Raw genomic sequence first — 26,357 nt, 5'->3', positions numbered from 1 at the left:
TGTTTTCAATGCATTAACATTTGGCAGCTCAGATGTTAGTCTCCCTTTGCATCTCTGTGTCAGTACCCCCCTCATTTCTAATGGATGTTCAGAGAGTCAAACATAAGTCAATAATTTATCGAGTATTCATGTGGAGTTTCATGCTTGAATTAAGCAGAGACTGCTAAAATGTTGGCCTAATTCTGCCGACGCTTCCGCCCCGCCGAAGGAAAACTCAATTGTGAAATCCTTTGAAAAGGGAAAAGAAGCGCAGTATCTGAGCTCGGGAAGAGGGAGCTACATTGGCTTGCGTTTGACATTCATACGAACAGAGCTTGTTTGTTCTGTTGTGTGGTAATAGACTGGCAAGAGAGCCAAGCTATCAGGAAATGGAGGGAAGCAAGGGCCAGGGCTCTTTTATACTTTTCTTGGCTCTGTGCGTTTTCTTGTCCCAGCTCACGTCCGTGTACTGTAAATGCTCAAACATACAGTTTGTGCCGTTCGTGTGTATCTTGTGGGCTTTACAGGCATCTGAGCATGCATCTCGACAAGGGCGTTTGGCACTCAGGGGGTCCCATTTGTGCAGTGCTATTTAATGTTCTTGAGTGTCTGCTGCGTAGCACAGTGGCAGCTGCACAGCAGAGCATGCACACAGAGGGGCTTCCGTCACAAGTAGCAGATACAACCATCATCATCTCTTATTCATCGGAGCACTGCTGGAGTTCCTCAGCTACAGGGGAGCGAAACAGTTAAATGCACATGGTGTCTTTTGCTGATTAAAAGACCAGGTATAAGGTGTATACTGTATAACGTATGATGTACAAGATGTGAACAGAAAATGTTACTGCTGCAGCAAATAAAAGTCTTTAATATCAGTGGATCGCAAGGCTCTCGTCACTGCGTTACGGTCACACTGTTGCAGATACTATCATTTCTCTGAATCTTTCATCTCAGGGGAACCCCTGTTATTGCTCCAGTCTTGCACTACTCTTACCCCCCCACCCAAGCTGGTGCTTTTAAATCAAAGCAACAAAGAGAACCTTGGAGAGCCAGTCATGTTAATGTCCAGTCAGACTCTTGGCTCTAATGGACTGGAGGGAGGGAGAGGAGAAACGGGAGGCCGAAAACCCAGCTGAGCTCACAGCGGATGAGGCCAACTGGTCCCAGGTCAAACCACACTGTGTTGTGGTCTCCAAAGTGTGACACGCTGAGCCAGACGAACGGGGAAATCTGTCGGTGCGACACTGACAGACTGATGGAGCTCTGAAAGCCTGCTCTTGACCGCGGCTGGCAAGCGTCGGAGACAGAGACGGAGCTAGACGCTGAAACTACCTAAAGCTCTGTTAGGGGTACAATCACGGAGGGACAGCAAAACGAGCAAAAACGACCATTACGTTGAATCAAAATCAAAATCCCAAAATCCCGTTGAATCAACACTTCACCGAAAGTGTAAAAAAAAAAAGGCAAAAAAAACCCCAACAAGAACAATACAAGCCTTACAAAAGCAGCATCTTTTGCATATAATCATAACATTATACTATATTATACTATACTATATTTTTGTCTGCTCCCAATACACAGTACGTTTAGGGATTGTGACCCCCCCCCCCCCAAGTATTATTACTGTGTCTCCCTATACATTCCTTTCCCATGAAAGCAGTCAGAAAGACTTCCGATATTCCTTTCGTATCAAATTCTCCAAAAGCACAAGTTGAAAGCAGAATTTTAATTAACTGTAATTACGAACCTAACCTCAGTTGCCAGTTTATTATTAGGTACACCGAGCCAAAGCCAACCCAATCTAACAGAACAACTCTCCAATAAATCCTACCAAAATGTTAAGGTATAATATTCAGTTTTTGTCTCAACCGTTTAACAGCGGTGTTGCTTCAACTCCACGACCACTTTGGAGGATGCAGTTTGCGGTGCTGTTTAATTACTTTATGTTATACTGAGAGGTTTTTTGTAATATTACCTCTCCTGATTGATACACAGCATATTGGGTCTTTTAAGGTGCTTCCAGCCAGGAACAAATAACCCCATGAACACCTCAAATTGCAGTTTTTATAGTTCAATTCCTACAATTTATACTTCAGCTTTTGTACCAATTAAAAAAACAAGATCTGTCTATCGGTTAACTGGGATTTAGAGGGTTTATTTTGTTTCCTTTTGGACAGAGCCAGATTCGCTGTTTCCTCCTGTCTCCGGTCTTTATGGTCAGCTTAGCTGTGCGTGTCCTGGGTATAGCTTCATATCTCATGGACATTATGAAAGTGGCGTCAATCTGCTCATCCAACCCTCGGCAAGAAAAGCGAGTAAGCGTGTGCTGATCAAAGGCGTCAAAGGTTGATTGTTGCCTAACATACTTACGTCCGTACTGCTTTGTTATGTCCGTCATCACGTCTTCTTAACCTTCTTTACGCACGTAAAAACCTTCTAAAGCATGACAAAGTTTTCCTTTGAAATTACTGTTATTTCAACCTTTACTCATCACTACACTGGCTCTCCCGCTATGTCCACTCAGGTTGGTCCCGCCCCCCACACACACACACACACACACACATACACAGTCAAGTCGATCAGACAAGAGCACACTATTGTATGGCCACATGCTGTGGACAGTCACGCACATACATACTGTAAACATGCTCTGTGACATGTCAAGGTTATGCAGGGTTACTACGGTCCGACGCCAAAAGCAAATCCACGCCTGCCCGACCGACCCGAGCCATTAACCCTCCATTTGTAATGCTAACCTCCCCTTCCCAACAGACTGGGAGTGAGTGGGGTGGAGGGAGAGGCTGATTTGCGATGACACATCTTTGTTGCAGCTTCAGAAAGGAATGTGATCCACGCAAACATACACACACGCACACACACGCACACACACACACGCACACACACGCACACACACGCACACACACACGCACACACACACACACACACACACACACACACACAAACACACACACACACACACACACACACACACACACACACACACACAGGCACGCACGCACTGCATTTTACGGCACCGTCAAGCACGCAACGGGTTCAAGCTAACGGACATCAAAGGGCTTTGGAGGGGCAGGATGGGGGCAGGGGGTCACAAGCCTTGAATGCGGGGAGGGCAAACAACACAACTGTGAGGCACATGCCCTGTTGAGGTCAGGGGAGAGACTTGGATAATGTAAAATACAGTAACAAAGCTGGGAATAAGGAAAATATAGAAGATAGCTGCTTTTAAAAACAGAAATATCACAAATTAACTTTACTGTACAACGCTCTACTGGGGCGCCCTTTATGAAAGGCCCATAAGTTGTAAATAATGGCTTTAATAATGGTTAACGGGTAGTTTACGGATGTGTTATAAATCAGTTATAAAGGCATTTTTAATTCTGCTCTGACCGACAGGTACAGTACTGACAAATGCGCAGCGTGAGACAGATGTGTGAAAGAAGTAATCGACGTGGAATCAGTTTGAATACAGCTCAGCCTGACCCTCTGTATTGTACTTAAGGGAATATAGGACCCTAGAGAGGCCTTAGCATTTCAAGGCTGGATGAAATCATCGTGCTGGCGTGTCTCAATCTACTGTAGTAGGAGCATATGGGGACAGTCTGGAGAGCAAGCTGACTTACCATGTGGTAGTTGATGATCTCCTGGAGGCTTTCCCCGCACTTTTCCAGGCACTCCTGCGAAGAAAACGACAGAAAACATTCTTTAACTGGAAAATACACGGGAAATATTCTCGTAACTGCAGCTGTATTTGCATCTGAGAATAAAAAAAAAGCGAATAAAAAGCTGTCACAAACCAAAACCAAAATTTATTTGAAATCTAAATGGAAGAAAATGACATGATCTGCAATGCTAAAATTAAGTCAAAGCTGGTTAATGTCACTGAGGTGTACTTTTAAGCTCTAGAGGATTTTTTCGCTTGAACCTTGTACGGGAAAAAGAACTATGATTGCAGGGCTAATACAGATCTTTTTTTTTTTTTTTTTACAATGGAAACTACAAATATGAACAAGACTTTAGTAAGAAACTCACAATTAGTCATACAGCTGAAGCCAAGACGGCTTTTAATAGTACTTAATGTCGGCAGCAATGAAAACAGTCCAAGATGCTGGCGCTGTGAGCCAAGCCAGAAGTATGTTTCCAGACACAATCTGATGCTCACTTGCTAATCTGTAAGTAATCAGGTTTACTCACACGCAAAAACACATACATTCAGAACAGAGCTGTAAGGCTAACACCCAAAGAGGAGGAAAGTCCCCATGGCTGGAGACGTTTCCTACAACAACGCCCTCCACTAAATGACAGAAAAATACGACACATGAAGACGATAAAGCCACAATAAAGACGGCAACGGATCAGACAGAGGCAAGATGAAGTGACTTGGACACACTGCCAGCTCATCAGGGGCTCACCGAGATCATCTCATCCTTCTTGCACTGCTGAGACAGGTCCCGGATGCCGTTGACAAAGAGTTTGTTGGCGCTCACGTACACCTTTCCCGCTTCAATCATCCCACTGCATAGCTTCACCAGCTGTGGAGAGAAAAAAAAAAAAAAAAGAAACATTTGGAGGGGATATACGAAGGTATCACATCGTACTGTGCATTTTGGAACTTTCACCACGCATATCATGTTAATGTTAGCTAGTTACCATTAAGGCCAAAGTCAATCATGCGCTTACGTGGGCAGCTCAGCGCGAAATTTGATTTTTCGGGTGAAAAGGAAAAGAAACGTTTTTGTTAATCTGATGGATGGAGACTTGCTGACAGCAACGTGAATTCAATATGATGACCGAAAAAAATTTAAGTCACCGGGAGACCAAGACCCTGTAAAAGCTCATGAGATGGGGGAGTGTAGATGTAATGTCAGCTACAGCTCTTTTGAGCCCCGTTCCTTTCCCTATAATTGTTTACATCCTGGCAAATTGGTTCTATTAAAGGTAATCTGAATTAGCTGTGAGCAGTCTGCTGTTTTCGCTGTTTGCAGTGTTGCCATGGATGCACAGGCAACAATCACTCATTGGATTATTTGACACTGGAGAAAACATAAAAACACGATGATTCTCAGGCAAATCCTGAAGTGCCTTTTTTTTCCTATGATTCCTCAGTGCATTTATGGACGTTCATTCGCAGTGGATATTGGATATAATGATATGCTCTTAAAGTTCAAGTGAAACTGAATAATATCGATGTGTGTCTCATGTCTGTGTGTTAAGCTTTGACCGAGTTGTGACTCAGAGGAGGAGTACGAGATTTGACTCAAATTCTCCTCGGCCTGGGAAGGCTTGTGGCTTTCTCTTTTGGCTTTGTCCTGTGAAATGTCCATGTCTATTACACACCACATCCTGTAATTTTCCAATGGTTAAAATTAGCTAAATGAGTTAAGTAGGTTAAACTACCGAGGAGCACAGTGGATATTTAATTCTATACCTCCCCCTATAATACTAATCCTGTAAAAATGGGGCTTTAGAATTTTCGACCAGAAATATATTTCTAGCAGTGTAAAGGGATCTTTTGAAACAGCTTTAAAGATTTATGTAGGGAAATAACATTTACGGAAAATAGAATTTAACGGCAAAACAGATACATAAAATGTGAAAAAACACAAAGAATAATCAGTTGGCTACGTCTAAAATCCTGGCTACAGCCCTGAATGTTGATTGTGATTATATTTTATCTTTATATGTGTATTTCTAATTCGCCAAGGCTCCATGTGAGTATCACTGAGGTACAATCAAACGCTTTAGGGCGGCAACTTTTATGGCCCGGCATCATATGCTCAGCCACAACACTCAAACTTTTGTTTCCACATCCAAATCTCCACATTTCTCCGCGTTTTAACCACACACGGACAGGGACGCATGTCACACAGATGCACGCTTGTTGTCTAGCTACCACCTGTGGTAACGTGTGCTCGCGGGTGCATTGTCAGGTGGGGTCCACGCGTTAGCATGCCACCAGACACACACGTAAAAGGCATTAATGTCATCCAGGGCTGGAGAATTGAAAACAGACACTGATAATTTAGCATGTGAGTTTTGTGCGTGTTTTGAAACTCCACCACATACCGTCGCGGGTCAGAACGAACACTCTACACTTTCTCTACGAAAATTTGCGGTATCTGCCATAAAGTCTGCTTTGTTTAGCTTCTACTTTCACGAGAGGAAAATGAATTTCTTCTCGTTTCTCACCCTGTGTTCTGTCTCCAGGCTTTCTGTTTTTCAGCACCGGTTTTTTTTTTTTCTTTCTTTCTCCAGCAAAAGTCCCACTTCCTCCCATCTGCTACCCAGACATAAGACTGAGACTACTCTGCTCATTAGGCCAAAGGAAGTGGTTGACATGTCAGGAAATACACTTATTAGCTTTTTTGCCAAGAGTCAGATGAGAAGACTTATATAAAGTCAGTTAAATATGGAAGACACAATTATCTTAGCTAGCATTAAGATTGCAAGCAGGGGGAAATGGCTACCCTTACTGTCTTAAATTTGTTTAAAAAAAAAAAACAGCCTCCTGTGTGGAGGGTTAGGAAAGCACTGGCATTTCTTGGCATTTACATGGGAATCCCACTTGTTTGTCCACACAGATAAAATGGAGGAAAACAGAGGACAGTATTTCTGACAGTTTTGCCTTTCTGCAGGACACTTTACCCTAAAGGGTTTTGGTAATTTTCCATACAACACAGCAAGAAAGATAAAGCTACTGTAAAAGTAGTTCAAAAATAATAGTAGACACGGTGCTCTGGGCTAAATGCTAACATGCCGATGTTTAGCAGGTACAATGTTTGCCATTTTCACCACCTTAGTTTAGTGTGTTAGCATCTGCTAATTAGCAGTAAACACAAACTATATTTGGTCATAAACTACAGCGCTGGACAAACTGAAATTTCGACCCGATGATGGCGCTAGATGAAAAGTGAGTGTTTACAATTCATCCTGTGGTGGCCGTGAATGGCTGTGGCAAATTTTTTCGTCCTCTCGACACCATAAATACACATATATAAATAATAATGGCAAAACATTCAAAAGTTGTTGAGATATTTCGGTCTGAGCCAGAATGTTGCCTGGAGCCACACTGCTAACGTGGCCAAAAATGACCTCTTTAAAGCATTCACTGAGTAATGTGAGTGCCCCGTTATGTAATGTGAGAGCGTTACACGTTACTAATGAGGTTAAATCGGTGAGGAACAGAACGCTGGAAATACGGACCAGATAATCAATTGAAATGTGGCTCTAAATATGTTTTTTTCTTCTCTTCTTCCCCCTTTTCATGATTTGATCTAATCTAAAACTGCAACTGGATTAGATTAGAATCAATCGTGCGGAGCGCAGAAAAAGTTTTAAGTGATCCCAGAACTGCAGATGTTATCATATTCAGATGCTATTGAGTAAGTGAATAAAAGTGAAAGTTGTTTAAATTGCCCCCTCTCCAGTGTTTTAAAGACACAGTCTCATAAAGGTGCTGGAAGAGAACGGTTCGATTATGAATATTGAATATTCCAATTAAAAGTGACCGGGACCCCTTTTGGCGGGAACATAACTTCAGTGGAGGATGAAAACACTGATGTTGGTAAAAGAAGAACTGCTTGCCTGACTAATTCTGGCCCTCGCTGACACCAACGGTAACTCAAAGTCAAAATGAGCAGATGGACCCGTGATAGCGAGCGTTACAGCCAAAGCATCTGGCTGCCTCACCACAGGGCAACCGGATGCTTTGAAAGCCAGCGCGACTGCAGCGTAATGTTTTCGGTGAACCCCATCTTACTCCGCTGCCACGTCATGTTTTAACAGACCTCAGCTGAATTGTTCGGCGGGGCTGAGCGACATTCCAACACTGCCCCATTATGTAGAGTGGAGACTGCCAGCAGTGGCAGCTAGCCATGTTAGCTGCGTGGGATTGGGCACTGCGGAGTAATAAAATGTCGGGACTGAGCGGCTGATATACTGTGGCAGAATGCTCAGAACGACATTACAACATTCCTCCTCTTGAGTCATTTTTTTTTTTTTTTTTTTTAAATCCAGTATTATTATGGTATAGGCCAAAGACCAGCGTGCAAAATACCCTGGGGGTGGTGGGCTGGGGGTTCCCATATATTTGTTGTTGGAACCGTAATCAAATATGTCCAGAATTGGCCGCCGGTCTTGGCAGTAAAGGCAAAAGCTCGGAGCACCAGGGTACTCTAGGTGCACACAACGTCTATGGGAAATGAATAAGCGTTGAAGACAGGAAAAAAAAAAATATGCATGATTCATGTAGACTGTGAGGTACAAGAACCCTCCATGTTTTTAATTAGTTACGTTCACTTGTGTTCCTGCCCACGCAGACCAATTTATCAGCACAGACGTACGCTCAGACCTCTACAAACCAGCTGGCACAGCACGGATGCCTTCACTAATTATGTAAATCTTGCCCACAAAGCGCAGAGACTGTAACTGGTCGATTTGTACACACTGGTGTCCTGTTCCATTAGATTCCAAGCTGAAACAGTAATTATTTGGCTTTTTTTTTTAACTTTCTAAAAATCTTCAAACCACATTTTTTAAATTTGTTTGTATAGTAAAATAAGGACTTTCCATGGCATAAATAAGGACTGAATTTTTCTCATATCAACATGTTTATGTATACTGGACTTGTGACAGTTAGATGACGCTTTTTAAATATGCAGAGAAGCAGCACAGCCGCAAAGTTTAAATCGATTAATTTGTGTATCTGAACAACTATAACCAGTGGTGCTTGTATGCCAACAGATGTGGCACTAAATATGTATTAACTGCCTGCTGCTTCATTGTGCTGCTTCCGCACCTTTAACATCTCAACATGCAAATAAACTTTACAGTATAGATAAATATGAAATAAATATAGGTTATTTAAGGTTATTTTTGTGACCAAAAAGTTTTGATTCTGAGGTTCCTTGAGGTGGTATTTACGGGCCCGGGACCCGCGAGAACCCTTCGTATTTCACACACTGCCAAATACAACGGGGTCTGGAAAACCCATTGATGGAAGCTGATGTTAATGCGTCTGAAACAGAAGCATCTCTTTACGGAATAGAGTGGCAGCAATCATTAAAGAACGTGAAGAACCCAGTCTGTACAGGGGTCACGTTAACAACTGAAAAGATTGTTATAACCCATATGTGATGTTTAGCTAGCATGTGTCAGAACGATGCTACGTTTTATCAAAATAAATCTTTTTCTTAAAATTCACAGGATTTAAAAGCAAAACTTTGGTTCTTCCTTGGAGAGCCATACTGTCTGTCGCATTGCCGTACAAAGCCATGGCGGGCTAGTACATCGTTGCTGTGCTGCTCTCAAAACCTCCAGGTGGGTCAGGCTTCTGGCCACGCCTCAATCGGTGATGTCTCAACTGACGGCTTGGAGAGCAAGAAAAACTGGCCTGGGCTGGCACGGCCGAATAAAAATGGAGAAGTTGCTGTGCTGTCTCTGCCAAAAAGTTATAGAAAGATACATTTTAATGTTGACCTGAATGACGTGTTGTAATATGTTACCCTACACAACAAGTTAGTGAGTGTTTTACAGGAGGCACCTACAAAATAAAAAGGTATAAAATGAAGAGAAAGTCAAAGAAAACAAATGTGCACAAATCTGGCTTCTCTGAAACCTTGCTGTAGGTTGTTCCAGTGTCCTGGATCGAAAACACCCAATCCTCAGCCAGCAGCTTTTTCACTGCTCCATCCAGGGAAAATTGGTGTAATATCCACTGCTTGCTCTACACTTTAATGGTTTTCACTGTGCTTTCTTCTACATGTGGTATACCAGCAAGGAGCGTAGGCTGTCAGGTTTCCATCCAATTGTAGCACAAATCTTAACAGAATTTCCAGAACACATTAGCAAAAAGAAAATAAGAATTAATGTACGTTTCCCTCGACTACCATTATCCAAATATGAGGTGATGGGTGCATCACAATACAAAGCTGTTGGCGCTAGTTCTCCAGTCAGGTGCGGTTAAATTACTGCGGAAGAGATGGCGCGATTAAAGGAGCACAAGTCAAACCTCAAACGGTTGAAAATCATGGCGGAAACAAACTATGGCATTTATGTTTGTTTTCATGTACAAATTTGAGGAACGTTGCAATCTCCTCATTGCTCCACAGACGGGAGATCTGATATTTTTCTCTGCTTCTATTTTTCATCTCCTTAGTGGAAGGTTGAGTGACAAATAAGTCACACACTTCATGTACATCATGACTTATTCCCTGATACTTTTTGTTGCACTATGTCGCATCCTGTATTTATCGATACACCGAACCTTCCACCTCAGTCGAGTGTATAAACCTTTGGCTTTTTTTTTTGCATTTCTGGCATTTCCACTCAGGTTTTTTTTTTTTTTATGTGAAAATTTAAAATACTAATAAAAACAGGTGGATGGAAATGGACATACTGTTTTGGGTTTGGCGAAAAGTGTAACACGCTTGACAACTTGAACCCATGGTGGGGAAAAAGCCAATCATTTCCCGTCCTGTTATTTAATATCGACTTTCTCCGCAACATGTGCTGACACAACATAAGAACATTTTGCCTCTGAGAAAAACCCATTCAGGACAGATAAAGTGCACTGGCAGTGACAATCGCAAATGTCTTACCTTGTCTAGTTTTGCCTCTATCTCCACAACCTCAGTCTCCACCTCGTCAATATTTGCCCTGAAAAACAAAAGCAATAGAAGCCATTAGTTCACGTGTGATAATGTGTTACTGGATGACTGTAAAGAAATTCCATTAAGGTCATTAACTCATTGGAAAACAGCCGTTCTTCAATCTGCTTCTGATTTCCCGTGTTCTCAGAAAGCACGAGGACACTCCATAAATCTGTGGATGACAGATGGAGTTTTGCGAAGCCAAAGCCAGATGCGTTCGCGCAGCAACGGGCAAGAGTCTGGGTGCGCTTTGAGTGAGCGAGACGCCGTCCTGGGAGCAGTTCGGCTCTGTCAAAACAACGTGACAGGCAAGGTTTCCACACAGCGAGGGGAGCCTGGCTGTCTGGCTCATCCCGCAACTCCCAGTCCAACTACCCACTGTCAACACCACTGCCACCAGTGCCACACTCCACTGCATCTGGAGCCGGAACAACTGGGAGAGACTGTGATTTACACCCAGAGGCTCACGGCTGGGTGATGTGGCTCCTAAAAAAAATACACTCAATAGCTTCTCCATAATTTGACGCCAGGATCATGAACACTGCCTTGATGTACTAATTTCCAGCTACCATCAAATAAGTGGTCTATGAACATTTTACTGATTTGTTCAGTATATATATCATGTATGTATATATGCAATTACGCTTCCCACAAAACGTATTTGCTGTTGCAGACAGAAAACTTAATTTCTAGGAGACAGGGTCGGGGGGTTTCCAAAGCCATACGACCATCCGACAAGCACTTCTGAAGTGGTATCCTGGCTGCTTTCTCTGACACACACTTAAAGCTGGTTTTCCATTTGATATCAAGGAGATAGTATTACAGCTCTGCACACACAGGAGCTCTTTGATCAGAGCATCTGTGGCATATATCGGCCATGCCTGCCAGGATATAAAACTTGTATCTCCCTCTCATCTCTTCCTCTCTGGCCCTGGGTGGATTAGCCCGCTTGGCCGGGCTGCAGAGAGCTCAGGGGACGAAGGATGGCACGTGCTCTCGTACTCCTCTCCACCCCCAAGGCTTTTACTCCAACCATCTCCTTTCATATGGAAGTGAGGGAGTGGAGGGAGAAATACTCCAGAGAGGAAATATCTGTCAAAAGCTCCAACTCAGGCAGAATGGAAACATACATTACCTAAATAATCAATACCATATTATTCCACATGTGGACGTGTGTTGTTGTAACCTCAACTGATCTCCTACCGAACAGCCAACCACACCCAGGGATAATCTTGCAGTGAGCAAAGCTGTTTTCATTGCTGATGTCATTTTTGAAACTGCCCTTTTTATGTGATAACGCATGGCTTAGTGGGCCCTCGTTTTTTCAGGCGGCTTGTTCCCTCACGCCTTTCAGCGGGAGCCAGGCTGGTCTTGGAACATTAATTTGATATTTCATTCTCAAACATCTGCTGATACCCAACACAGTTCTGGCCACGAGCAGAGGCTTTCAGAAGTATTAATACAGATTTTCCAAAAAAAACAACCAGAGCGTTACCTCCAGCAACTTTGATATGGTGTGATAAGATGAAAGTTCCTCTCTACCTATTGTAAAACTTGCAAATTATACGTCGAATGTTTAAATGTGTTTCCTTGGCCATAAGATCTCTGTTGAATGGACCACAGCAGTCAATTTGCATGTTTTAACCCATTAATAAAACAATCCATGTTACTGCCACAGCCATTTTCCAAAGCACCCCATCAGTGTTTAGGTGTGAGGATCTAAAGCAGATCTTCCTGCTTTAAAATAATTTCACTGTGGTATGGATATCAACTTGCAGGGACTTCACATATGCTTTAAACAGGGAATTGATCACATTAAACATTTAGTTCCCTGCCGTCACTCTGATCTGAACAGTCAAATCATATAGTCATATACAGTAGTTTCCCAACACCACCCCATGCAATAACTCCCTGTAACACACCATAAAGAATGTATTTAACAGTTTTAAAATACACGCTGTGCCTTAACATGTACATATCATCATCATTATCGTTAAATATCAATCTATGTATGCCGTATATACTGTATATAGACCTAGTACATGCATATACTACATATAACCACCTACTTCATGTGTATAGAGTGACCTACAGCATTACTCATTCAGTATCTATTCCAACACTCTTTGCACTCTGCACCCTTGTACTATTGTTTTCTTGTTTACAATTTACACAAACTGTTTGACTTGTATATAGACACCTATTTTTTCACCTATTTGTATGAATATAATCGCTAAATGTTACGTGTAACGAGTACCCATCTTTGTTCAGCTTTGCTGTCCTTGTTTTTTGGCTGGACTTCAACAGCAGGGCCTGCCTATAAACTGACTGAGTGATAAAGTCACACCATCGGTCAGCCGAATGCCGCCTGACTATGTGCTGAAGTTACACCATTGGTCGGCCGGCCGAGTGTTGGGCGTTTCCCCATTGGCCGTTGCTCTTTCAAAATGAATTGGCGCAAATGGTTTCTAGTGCATCATCAGGGGGGCGTTTACAGGCAGTGTTGCCAACTTGGCGCCTTTGTCACTAGATTTGCCAACTTTCCAGACCCCTTTAGCGATTTTTTTCACAAAAGCACCAAGCAACAAATCTAGCGACTTTTTGGACAAACCTTATCTACCTTCTGTTGAAGAGAGTCGCCAGTATTGCCCCGCGAGCGCGAGGTTGGGCTTTCCCTCCACAGGCACTCCTCTCCATGTGTCTCATTCAGTTGACTGCAGCTGACACCGACGTGAATGAGCCTCTAACTTTTTTTCTCTGAGTGATCATTTTACAGGTAAATACAGCCAGAATCACAGCAGAGCTGTTGTCTTTAACTTATGTGTATGGTGATTCTGTCAGACAATGTCGCGGTTTTCAGCAGTACGGAGCAGCAGCTTGGAAATGGCTTGAAAGTGACTGCTGGTGAACATGTGGTCTCAATGGGCCACGTTTCAGTCGCTATTCCATAATTGTTCTGTTGTCCGACAAAAGAAACAGAAAATCATGTAAATGAGAACAGCTTTATGGGGAATTCGGCTATATTAAATTACTGTATATGTGAGCACAGACAACAGGTGAGAAGCAAACCGATAAAGGCCGGTCCAGCCACATACTAGACTACGTCCTAGTCTTGTTGGTTGTATTGTGTGTGTATATACACCGAGAGCAGGGGGGAGGAAAAAAAAAAAAAAGGGGCCAAATTCCTTATTGCATTTGTACACGTACTTGGCCAATAAAGCTGGTTCCAATTCACACTGGACTGTGACTGGACTGGGACTGTGCGAAAATTACTAGGGGTGTAGGTGGGGTCAGGAAAGGAGTAGGTTATGTGCGGTTTCTTTTTGCTGAAGGGAGAATCTTTATAGTCATTAAGGACTCTTGCCAGTTTTTCGCTAACCAACAGTCGCCTTCACTTTATTCTGCTTGGTAAAGCAGTATAAAGTGCTATGGTAAAGTTCAATGCATCATATAAAGTTAACCCATAACATAATGCACGTTCAGAACAACCAAACCTTTTCTACTACAGCTGACGCTTAAAACCCAACTGTTGAAGTGCTTCCCAACCTGCAGGTCAAGATCCCCCCAAGGGGTCACAAGATACATCTGAGGGGTCAGGAGATGGTTAACAAGACAGAAAAGAAGAGGACAAAACATTACAATACATGATTTTGTCCATTTTTTGTCGTTTCTCAAATCTTTGCTCTTTTCTTGATCAGAAGTCATCAGAAGGCATTGCCTGGCAGTAAGAGGTCACAAGCTAAGAAGAAGATTTGGAAGCAGTGCCTTAGTGCAGTATGCCCTTGCATCAACCCCATCTAAAACAGCTTGATTTTAGGACTGCAACTAGCGACTGACCTGCAGCTAATTTTTTCAATTCATAAATTAATTGTTTAGTTAATTAAATGTTAAAACAAAAGTAAAAAATGTCCTCCACAACTTCCCAAAATCCAAGGTGATGTGTCATGTTTTGTCCAACCAACACTCCAAACCTAAAGACATTCAGTTTGCAATGACATAAAAAAGACTGAAAGAAAATTTTTTTTCACTGAAAAAAATGACTGAAATTATTAATCAATGATCAAAAGTTACAGATTATTTTTCTGTTGGAATGACAAATCCATTAATCGATTCGCTGTTTCAGCTCTACTCCATTTACAAGGGTTTCTGATCACATGGTTATGAAAAAGAATCCTCAGGCTTTACATCTTGCCAAATCTTGAAGAATCTAAACGACAACACAAAATATTAAACAAGTTGTTTCAGTCTAAAGTTACAAAAGTCAACAATCAGTGTCTTGCAGTGAAGGCTGGGGATGGCACTGGGTTTCGGCCATGTTTCTCCTGCACAGCACTGCTCCAAATGCTACAACCACATCAGTGTGGATCATCACGACGACAGCCCAGCTAGATGATCCAGATGTACAGACTCTGGCTTGTGGGACAGCTGCTCCCGCTGAACCCCACCCCCAGGCTATAACCCCCACTGCCCCGTCCTACTGCACATGCCTCCCGTAATGGATGCACACAGTGCCCCGGGCCCGTAGCCACGGCAACCATCTCCTTAGTGGGCCGCAGAGGTCCCCAATGTGCTTGTGAGTTGACCCTCATTCACACCACAGGGAGCAGAGAAACTAAGTAGGTACTAATATGACTCACAACAGGGCTACTGTGACAAGAGATAACCATCGCTGCACCATTACAACCTCATCGGGAGACAATTAAACTGCAGTAAATCTCCTTGTGTTTCACATGACAAGTACACCAATGTGACTAATTGACTCAAATAAACATGCAGTCGATGGTTGTTCTTAACGGCTGATTAGGACCAAACAGCAACAATACAACAGGTTTATAACTTGTCTATTCAGATTGCACTTATGTGTGCCTGTTATTGTGCAAGATTAGTCTGGGATCACTTATCTGACATGGAACAGTGCAGCTGACGAGCGGTGTAAAACCACAATAAACACCGAGATTGTGCTGAGCAAGCTTCAACTCCGGTGGTTTCTGGCTGCTGACAGGGCGTCCAGAGCAACGGCTGAGGTTCTGTTTACTGGCCCAAAGTCGCAGAACAACTCTGTTTGTCTTTACTTCATGAGCTGACTCACGTCCTAACTAGTTTCACATGATGCTAGGATAAAGACATTTGAAATTTTGTCATGTAAAATAAAATTTTTGTCCACGCTGGCATTGTTTTGTGGTGTGTGTGAGAACGATGATTTTTAGAGGTTCCACAAGCGTCATCTCAAAGAAAACGTTTCCATTATTCCAGAAAGCAGTGGTAAGAAAAAGTATTCAGACTTACTAAAACACGCAGTAACTCATTTTTTGACCACTTGGGGTCAACGGAAACAAGTTGTCAACACAGCGTTGACATACAGTACCATGACATTTTGAGTTGACATGGTTAAGTTGCTAGCAAATGGTTGCTTATGCACACATCCAGCAGTTACCGGGCAACAACATCTGTTGTTCATCTGATTAATAAAGTCCAACATTCACTCTCCTTTTGGGCCTGCTTTTGGTCTCTATCAACTCCTGGTGGGGACCAAAACTCCTGTCTCTTCAGCTGCTAAATGCTCCACCATGTTCACCAGCTGGTCTCTTACTGTGCCTGTCTGCTGTTTGGTGATGAGCGGGTCGTGTACAATGGGTTTTCAGAGCTTTTTCTCTGAAAACAGCTGCCTGCTGCGGCTGAAAACGACCTGAGATTGTCACATTGTCGCTTTCAGTAAAAGTTGAAACGCCACATTAAAAATACCCAATTACAGGTAAAATTCCTGCATTGAAACATTTTTTAGCAAAATGTACTTAAAGTATCAAAAGTAACAGTGCTTAAAATACAGAACAATGGGCCCTGTGAGTTTTATGCTATTATATAAAACTCACATATGCATTAAAGTTTAGACAGAATTAAAATTAAAATTCTATGCATTGTACATGCAATACATCAGCGATTTACTTAATTGATATCCACTGAATCATAAAGTAGATGAAGAGGTAGAATTAATATTATTCTTAATGTGCTGTTTTTACACTAGCTTCTGCAGCTGCAGCACAGACCCCCAGTGAGGAGCAAACGCCGCTGTCCCTCGCAGGAAAAGGTCAAACGAGTCAAGACGGGGCCCATAATGTCACAGAGCAGTGATAGAATATGTGGTGAAACCCCCACAACCACAGCGGTGCGTCCATGGTTTAGGTTTGACAGGTAATTACCGTTGTCTCCATTACTATCAGTGTCCTGTTTTGTCTGGTGATTGGTCCCTAAATCACAATAAGAAATACCACTTGTGCAGTTAACGCGATGAGAAGCTAGATTCTTAAACATTAAGTTATACCTTGTGTTACGCAAAACAGCTGAAATTTCTTCACTCAGCACCAAACACATTACTTAAATAGATTGGATAAGGGATTCAAAAGGACTCAGATTTGATCAAACGCAGTCAAAACCCCATCCCTAACAAGTCTTCATGTTTTCTAAAGCTCATCGTGTGTTATATGTAAAATCATATTAGGTAAAATAACCAGTAACTAAGGCTGTCAAATGTATGTACTGGACTAAAAAGTTAAATATTTTTCACTGATATGGAGAAGAAGTATAGGTAGCGTGAAAGAGAAGTGCCTCAAATTTGTACCTAAGTACAATACTTGAGTAAATGTTCTTAGTTACTTTCCACCGGAGCCAGTGAGTGTGTCTTGGCTGCTGTGTGCGAACCGGATGGCTGAAAGAGATGCAGCTGGGTTCAGATGTCCCAGAGGGTTTTGTTTTTGGAGGGAGAAATGGAGACAGGAGGGCCCCGGTGGTCTGGATGGAGAGCAAGCAGGTGGGATGGTGAGGGGAGCGCCAACACCGGTTCCAGGTAGTGACCCCTAAAATACAGCCGTGGCTCCTCAACCAAACTCAAAGGCGTCCACCAGCTGGGGCACGACAACTCAACATACAGACGGCGGCCAGCTGGGAAGAGCGAATTAGCCACTGAGTGATCCAGCAGTGTCAGCGTGCTCTGGTCTCTGTGCCAGCATACAAATGAGAACAGCTGTAGAGCAGACTAGATGCGAGCTCCAAGTGATCCTCAGCAATCAGCAGGCTGTTTGATATCAACCGACTGTTTGCGCTTTCCCAAACTCTTCGATATCTTTAATCACATCTTAATTCAAAACCTAAAAACAAAAGGTTTCATCAGTGTGGAGAATTTGGGAGGCTACGGAGGGGGCAGAAGGTAGGGTGGAGGAGGGGGAAGCCAAGGACTGGAAACAGGGCGGCCCAGTCTGTCTGAGGGCCCCATTGTGACAAAGAAGCTTCCTGTCTGGAGAAAAGGCAGCATTTTGTTATAATATTGATTGCTTTAGAGTCCTAATTGAGGCTGGGTTGAATGGCCGCCTGGAGGCGGGGGTGGGATCCCTGAGCATATTCCCTTCAGCTACGTCGAGCAGCAACTCGGGTTATTCTTAGCTGCATGGCTCCTGCTGCCCGGCTCTCCCCATCCTACTCCTCCAGGCAACCACATGAACTAATGCAGGGTCAAGGAGGCACCCCCGCTGGCTACGCAATGCCGAGCACTTAAAAAAAAAAAATATATACCCGGTGCAGTTTCAGAGCACTAGCTAGCCGCTCAGAAATGTCTTATCTCACACACTTGACTGTACCACTACTAAACCCCTCTCTTGAACAGCGCTTGTCCAGTCATGGCTTATAACTGGTAACTAGGCGTGACTGACCTGTCAAGCTTTGGATTTCTCTACATGCTGAAACGGAGTACACTGGGCTGTAGTAAGAAAGGTACTCCATATACAAAGGAGTTTGGAGAGTGGTATATTTTTTATATATATATATATATATTTTTTTTTTTGCCCTTTCCCAAGCCGAAAACATCAGAGCAAAAGCGTAAGAAATTGATTAAACTGTGTGTATATATCTGCTCTAAGATCAATTACAATTGTTAGCATGTCCAGCATATTAGCTAGCTGCCTGCAGTAGTAACCTTAGATGCTATTTCCAAGGTCAAGGCGCACATCATTTACTAACTACCTTAGTTTGTGGGGTGACGGGTCACGTTTAAAGATCCCGGATTCTATCAGAGTGTAATTATAACGTTAGTAGCTCTCTCCTGCTCTAAATTGGATTTGCAGCCAATTTAACACTGGATAGCGCGAGTCTTCATCCTAAAAGCCGGCTCTCATCTTTTAAAACACGACAAGTAATGTAGGATAAGCTAGCTAACAGGTTTAACAGTATCACACTTACAGGACTAGCTAGCTCTACACTGCCATACAACAGTGTTGTTTCTTTATTTCCATTGTCTTCCCCATGGACCACTCAGCTGCTCAGGATGCTGACTTTTAGCCTCAGACTTTAAGCACAATATCACGTAGGTAGCCGTCAAGCGCGAATTTAAGACCCCTTTTTATTGACCTTACGCGGCCGAACCCTTTTTTGTTCGTTTCATTTCCTGTTGCGTCTTTTAACTCCCGGTTGCTACTGCTGGCTGCAGCGAATACAAGTAAAAATTCAGGTCCTGATCGCTTCACACAGCCTGCTTTACATTCCTCAAAGTTGGGGACATGCTCCCACATTTTAGAGGAGGTCATAAGACCCAGCAACACCACATCCACCGCAGATGTGAAAAAAGTAGAGACGATCTTTGGAGCACAATTCATACATTTCAGACCAATTTAAAACATTAACTTGCTTACAACTAGCTCAACTAGCTTACTGTGTATTTCAGCAGCAAGTATTAAGAGCTCCGATGTTGACTTCTCAGTATGATGACACAGATCACTAATTATTTACATACCAAACACTAAACCAGAAGTCTGGAATCTGATTTATCAACTTGAATTAAAACACATCTTTTCGCCCAAATGTATAATATAACATATGTCTTAGGAAAATATAATTTGGAATAATTATTACACAATAATAAGCCCATGTCATGGAAAACTGGACTGTGTGTAATAGTGAGTTTCCACTGTGACTGTCTCCACTATGTGTTTTGGATGAAGAAATATTGTATCAGCACATATTTTGAATTCCCTCGATTAGACAACTTATTCTGTTATGATATAATACTGTTATAGAACACCTAATAAAACACAAATACCAACACGCTGACCAGTCACGGTGACTATTATAACAACAGTACGACGGGCAACTGATCCCGATGCTGTGTGGGCGGAGAACTGATCCAATTTAGCGCTACTGTATAATTAGTGGTCGGGGTTTGTCAGACGGCTGTTGAAGAAAGTCTCTGGTTTTCTCCCAGCTCTGACAGTCCTTGACGCTTTACTTTGCATTACGTAACTGGTGAGACATTTGATAAAGTGTAGTCACAAGATGATCACAAGCAGCGGAAGTCAAATCTGGCAGCCCGCTTTTGTCTAACAAGGACCATTTGTCTAAAAAAATGACTAAGAATTGGTAAATCTGCTTCTGTTATGTGCAAGAACAGAAAAGCTTGACGGTCAGAGCAACACTAACTAAAGGGGGGGGGGTCGGGCTCGAATCCCACTGCCCATCCAGAAAGTAAACAGCCCATGTTGGAAGCCCTGACGCAGATCTTATGACCTCCAAAGAAACCTTTGCACTCTTCCAGTTGGTATCACATTTATATCTTCATCCTAATAATTTAAGAATCACAATACCCCATAGTCTGTGGTAACCCAATCCTAATGCATCTAAGGTGCAGAGAGAGTTCAAATGTCTCCAATAATATCCTCCCCAACATGTGTTCAAAGCTCTGACTATTGTTTCATAAGCCCAGGCTTCTTTTTCCACTTGAAAGCTTAGATGTGTTCCTCATACTTAAAGAGGCCTGCTTTCTGTTCTGACAGGGGGGAGAGAGCTCAGCCGCCCTATTAAAAAAAAAAAAAAAAAAAAAAAACTGCTCACATTTCTGCGCCAGACTCTACTGAGTGCGCTGCCGTCGTCGCATTAACCTCAAACCCCTCTTCGACAACACGCGTCTGCACTCATGGCTGCACACAAGTGACATGTCTGCTGCGGCAACAATTACTCATTTATGCTTCAATTAGGGCATGCTGCAGGCCCGAGCATTAAGCCAGCACTGATGCATAGATTTAGCAGCATGTACTGGATGTGTGGTGTTCAATCACAGGACAGGTGCTCACATCAGCCCTGTCAGTATACATATATTATATAAATATATACATTTATACACATATGTTACATATGTATGTGTGGGTGTGTGTGTGAAGGGGTGGTCTGCTCTTCTACAAGTGGAGGTCGTTCTCCAGCCCCCCACCCTCTCCTCTCTGGTTGCATACTGTGCCAAAAATACTTGTGCGTAGCCAAACAGGTCAGTGGCAACCATTGACCAAGCCCCATTTCTACGGCAACATTCGTCTCACCTCGCAGACAGACGACCCTCCCGGCCCACCCACTCAGTCAGGGGACTCAATGTAGAGACCACCAACACTCCCACCAAACCATTTTTCCCCACAGGGGGGGGTCTTGTGTGTCTGATCCCTGCCACGTCTGTAATGATACCGTCCTTGCTGCTAAGTTCACAGAAGGACGGGGCCTGTGAAACCGCGGGGTCACATGCTTTCACATTAACCGCTGAAACAATTAATCGATAAATCAATCTACAGGACGTTAATCCGCAACAAGGCTGACGTGTGATTATTTGTTTTGAGTCAACATTCTTTAGTTCCAGCTTCTCAGTCACGAGGTTGTTCGGACAAAACAAGAAATCTGAAGACATTACCCCGGGTAACTTATGATGGGCTGTTTTTTTGGACATTTTCTGGAATAAATTAAAAAAATTAATCGAGTAACTGAAGAAAAGTAAATGATAGATGAAAATGATGCATTTGCAGCCCTATGTCTCTAATGATTACTTTCATTACTAACAACTTAAGATTGCCTGTTTTGTGTGACTAACAGTCTAAAAACCCAACTATATTCAGTTTATTTTAACTTTAGACAAAGAGAAGCAGAAAAATCCCCACAATTGAGGAGAACCAATGAATGTTTGTATCTTTGCTAGAAAAAATGACTTGAATGATGAATCGAATATCAAAACAGATGCTAATTTATTTCTCTGTCAACTGAATAATCAATTAATCAACTGCGGCCACAATTTACAATTAAATTGATTATCAGTTAATCTCATTTTTTTTTTGATAATTACTCATTTTGTCTATAAAATCACAGTAAATAGTTAAAGAGCAGTTAAAGATAAAATTGTTGTCAGCTTGGGAAAGAAAATGACTAAATTCTTTCAACATTCAATAAAACAAAAATAAAATCTGTTGTACTTCACTTATTCTGTGACTATCACAGCGCGTGCTTGACGTTGTGCCACCTAAATCTGCCGGGATGAAAGCTGAGCCCCACGCTGCCCTGGGCTCTCAGTGAAGCAGTAACTAAATCAACAGTGACTTGCTTAACTGCCACCTGACTGAGCTTGTCCCCATGGAAAAACAAAAAAGACTGGGTCTATTTTAGCAGAGGAGCATATGCGCATCCTCTCTCTACAGAATGAGAGGCCTGGTAAACCACTGACAAGGACAGAAGCTACCACAAAAGCCAAGAGCAGGACAGATCTATCTTCATGGAAAGTTGAAAAAAAAACAACCCCCCCCCTCAAATTAGATTAGACAGGGTGGCTCAAAATAGATGTGTGTACATGCTTCATATTTTCACCAACTATTTTTCCAGCATTTTAGTCACTCATGCATTTCACTGGTTCAGTCTAGAGGAAGCAAACCTCCACTTGTATGCCAGTGTGATTTGTCTTTTTTTTTTTTGTCTTTGCTATTATTTATTAGTTTTAATGGAACAGTTTTAACATTTTCAGTTTCACTTTCTTGCTGAGAACTTAATGAGAAGAAAAAAATACCACTCACACTAAATGCATCATAGATATAACGCTACAGCCAGCAGCCAGTTAGCTTAGCACAAAGACTTAGACAGCAATCCTGGCTCCTTCCAAAAGTTAAAAACAGTGCTTACCAGTTAAAGTTAGTTTTTTAAAATCTGTACAAAAACCGAAGCGTAAAAACAGCTGTTTGTGGTTTTATTGGTGGACGTGCTAAAATAGAACGAAGGATGGTCACCGATCATCCTTTCCTTGTCCCGTCCGCCCTCCTAATTGTGTGTTCAGACCTCAATCTGCTCTGTGCTGAAACAACGCAAGGGGCTACATTTATGGGGGCATGCTGTTTCACGTACTGTTGAGCCAATGAAATATGATCCTGGAAGTCCAGTTTGAGGAAAGGATTTGTGAATGTGAAGGCTTATCGGACGCCTTCGCTTTTGTTGCTGGCCCCGGTGAAATGAATGAGAGGGCTGCATCGTTCACGCCGAGCTGAAGTCAGCCTGAACGCAGCCTAAGAGCAAGAGTGTGGGCATGGCATCACAGCCATCATGTACCCATCACACCTATAGGCAAGCCTGTGTGACCCAGCTCTCCACAGTCTGTGCAGCGTTTGGATCATGGATGTATTAAGAGAGTTGTGTGCGGCGCCGCCACTCAGCCTCGCTGCCAATTTCTTCCAGTGGCCTCTCGCGGTATTGCGACGAAAAAAAATTCCCCCCGCAGCCGAAAAAGCATTTTTCCCCCACAACTATAAATGAAACAGGACACCTGAAACTGCAAACAGGGTTTTTATATATATATATATATATATATTTGTTTATATTTGCCTAAAAAACAAGTTTTATTTTCGTGATGTCATCCCAATGTAAAGTCTATGGGCCGAGAAGGAACGCACAGATGGGGCCAGCTGGCGAAACGCTAATTTAAGGGCTAGTATCCTCAGGAGTTATCATTCAAGTGGTTGAGCGCCATCTTTGAGACCAGTATCTGGGTCTTGTAATAGAGCCATAGTTTGGACCAAATTCTTGGTGGACTGAATTCAGCAAGGTGTCAGTCTACCGAACCAAAAAGCATGAGTCTGAAATTATGAAAACATACCATCATGTGCTGCTGTGGCTTCACTGTAAGGAATCCCCCAAAGCCTGCACTGGATTGGGATGTCAGAAACTTACAGTATCTGCTTGTGGAGCCGTCTGACCTTACTGTAACAGGCCAGAAACCGAACATCTCTCACCCAGAAACCTGTCTGGACTGGACATAAAGGGGGGTCCAAAAATACAAAGGGAGAGAGAAAGAAGAAGGGAAAGGTAAAGGAGTCCGACTGCAGAGAGAGGGGGAACTTGAGTCTTGCTAATATATTCCTCTCTCCTGACTGCCCACGACCTCTCCAAAATCAACACTCCTGATGTTTTTTTTATCTGAAGGAGATAGCTAGTCTGGCGACAGGTTGAGCACTCCACCTCAGATGACCAGTCTGCCTGCTGTGGGTGAACTTTTGCCCGTCTGCTCCCTGCACCCCCCTTCCCCTGCAACACCCTTGCAAGCGCGCCCTCCTAGATGCACATGGGTTGGCTGCGTGGTGCTTTTTCTGCACACCGCAGACCACAGCACATAAATCCTGAGGGGGAAAAAAAAAAAAAAAACCCGGGGGTTTGGTGTGTCTCCCCTCAGAAAGCAGCCCCAAAAAACGCTGAAAAAAGAAAGGACTGACTGATTAATGCCAGTGTTATCTTCGTACACCACCATTCCTTTGCCAAAAATTAGAATTGTTCAGAGCCTTCTCCATGATATTCTACTCCTACATAATTTTCATTTGACACATTAATTGCCCAGGAAAACCAAGAGTAATTAAAAAGTTCACAAAAAAAGCAATAAAAAAGGAGTAAATAAGGTTTATTGGTTATTTTATTACTGGTTTTACTGACTGATTTTGTATAGCTGTGGTTAAAGACAACCCTCAGTTATATCAGAGGATGACCAGACAAATAGCCTGTATTTTATAAAAGGGCTAATACTGGTCTGTAAAATTTGCATACAAATATAAACCTGATTTAAAGTAACAGTTTTATTATACATAATTATAAGTGTAGTTCAGCTAATCTACATTAGCTAGCTCTTGTTGAGTGTTCTGGTCTCATTTTGCTTCACATTGCATTGATAGCAGCCCTGGATTTTCTGCTTTGGATCACTGTGAATCAGAAAAAGTGTTTCTGTAATTTGACTCCAAATTATAGAAACACTTTTTCCAAAATCTTGAAACTTTCACTTGCTCCAGCAATTTTTTATTACACTTCCATGAAGTCGAATGACAGATTTTTAAAAAATAAGGGGTCAAAATTGATTCTGCAGAGGACAAGATATCCCGATTTTCAGTCGCCAGTATGTGTCAAGCTCCAAAAACACTGGATCCTACATTTCCGGTAATGCAGCCAACTAGAGCTAAACCGATAAATTTGTCAGGGTGATATATCGGCAGATATCATCTGATTGCAGATTTACTGGCATCTGTGTATATGCTGCCGATAATTAATAAGAAATTGCAGTACAGAAATACCAAACTAGGTCTGAGGTCACAGTATCTCCATTACAGAGTTTGTCTATCAGAGATTATTGACAAGTTGATTTTTCAACTTTAAAACCTAAAGAAAAAAGTCTAAGGGATCTATATTAATGAATATTGTTAATGTCATGTGTTTACATTTTTAAAAAAATAACTATTGGCAGATATATCGTTATAAGATTTCTTTAAAGTCCCAAATATCAATATCCAGTATCGGTGGGGCTACCATGCAGTGTTCTGGGTTGACCAACTTGGGGTTCAGCTTCTTACCCAAGGACACTTTGAAATGTGGACAGGAAGAGCTGGGGATTGAACCGCCAACCCTGTGATTAGTGGATGACTCGCTCGGCGTCCTGAGCCACAGCCACCCGGTCAACACCCACGTCTTTCAACTCCGTACTTCCAATTTGTAATGCAGGCTTTCTGTTGAAAAATTTGAAGTCACCAAGCCTAAACCAAGATAACCCCGGTCATTATATCACCAAGGTTATTTTCTCATAGTTCCCTGCAAAGCCTCAGAAGACATTATACAAGTTTTCACAGGCTGAGTTGTACTCCTCGTGATGAGTAAACTGATCTTCATGTGTAAAACTGGTGGAATGCCCCTTTGAAAAAAAGACTGCTTGCATGGAAATAAAGCAACACATTCTGGAAGATGAACACATCTGTCTTTTAAGACTCTCCCTCACACATTTTGTTATCTATCGAAGTTTTCTAAAGAAAGAAAACCATTCAAATATAATCAAATATTCTCTCTGCTGTTACCAATCCTCCCCTCTGCATCAGCCTGTTGGTGTCTTGTTGGACCTTGAACAACATGTGTGCATATTTTCAGACCCTCCCTTGGCGAGAGACATTAGTTCTGGCGCTGTCCAACGACCAACGGTTCCCAGGCAGTAAAGCAGCCAGGCAGGCAGGCAGTCCCTGAGCACATAACAGGGATAACATTCCCACTTATGCCGAGCAGATGAATCCCATCTTCCCGATGTGCACATAAAGAGAGCAAGAACAGAGAGACATTCTTCTGCAGAAACATTCAAATCAAACAAAACTTCTGCAGCCAAGCTTATTCCTGCAAAAACTCCTGCCAGGGTTGTTGGTTGACACGTCCAAGGAAAAAGTCCAAGAATGAAAATCAAGTCAGATTCAGGTTTTCATTTGGACACAACATTTAATGCAGCTCATTTAAAAAAACACAGGGAAATCTACAAAGTTAAAGGAATACTTTGACATTCTGGGATATACGCTTATTTTCCTTTTTTGCTGAGAGTTAGATGAGTACATCGATACCCCTCTCATGTCTGTGGATTCACCATTGGGCTACAGC

At 42.5% G+C, this 26,357-nt stretch overlaps 1 protein-coding gene across 3 annotated transcripts in view; it reads right to left on the bottom strand.

Annotated features, from left to right (window-relative positions):
• Window positions 1–26,357, bottom strand: part of acap3a (ArfGAP with coiled-coil, ankyrin repeat and PH domains 3a) — an 86,328-nt gene that overhangs the window by 38,562 nt on the left and 21,409 nt on the right. For all 3 annotated transcript variants that reach the window (XM_040152803.1, XM_040152805.1, XM_040152806.1), the window contains exons 2-4: window positions 10,596–10,653; window positions 4,410–4,529; window positions 3,621–3,674 (exon numbers count right to left, since the gene is read on the bottom strand). In XM_040152803.1, coding sequence (XP_040008737.1) covers window positions 3,621–3,674; window positions 4,410–4,529; window positions 10,596–10,653 — 232 coding nt within the window. The remainder of the gene's footprint in view (window positions 1–3,620; window positions 3,675–4,409; window positions 4,530–10,595; window positions 10,654–26,357) is intronic.

This window comes from Xiphias gladius, chromosome 18, assembly GCF_016859285.1.
Source record: "Xiphias gladius isolate SHS-SW01 ecotype Sanya breed wild chromosome 18, ASM1685928v1, whole genome shotgun sequence".
Taxonomy (NCBI): domain Eukaryota; kingdom Metazoa; phylum Chordata; class Actinopteri; order Istiophoriformes; family Xiphiidae; genus Xiphias; species Xiphias gladius.
This window is presented reverse-complemented; position numbering and strand designations above follow the sequence as displayed.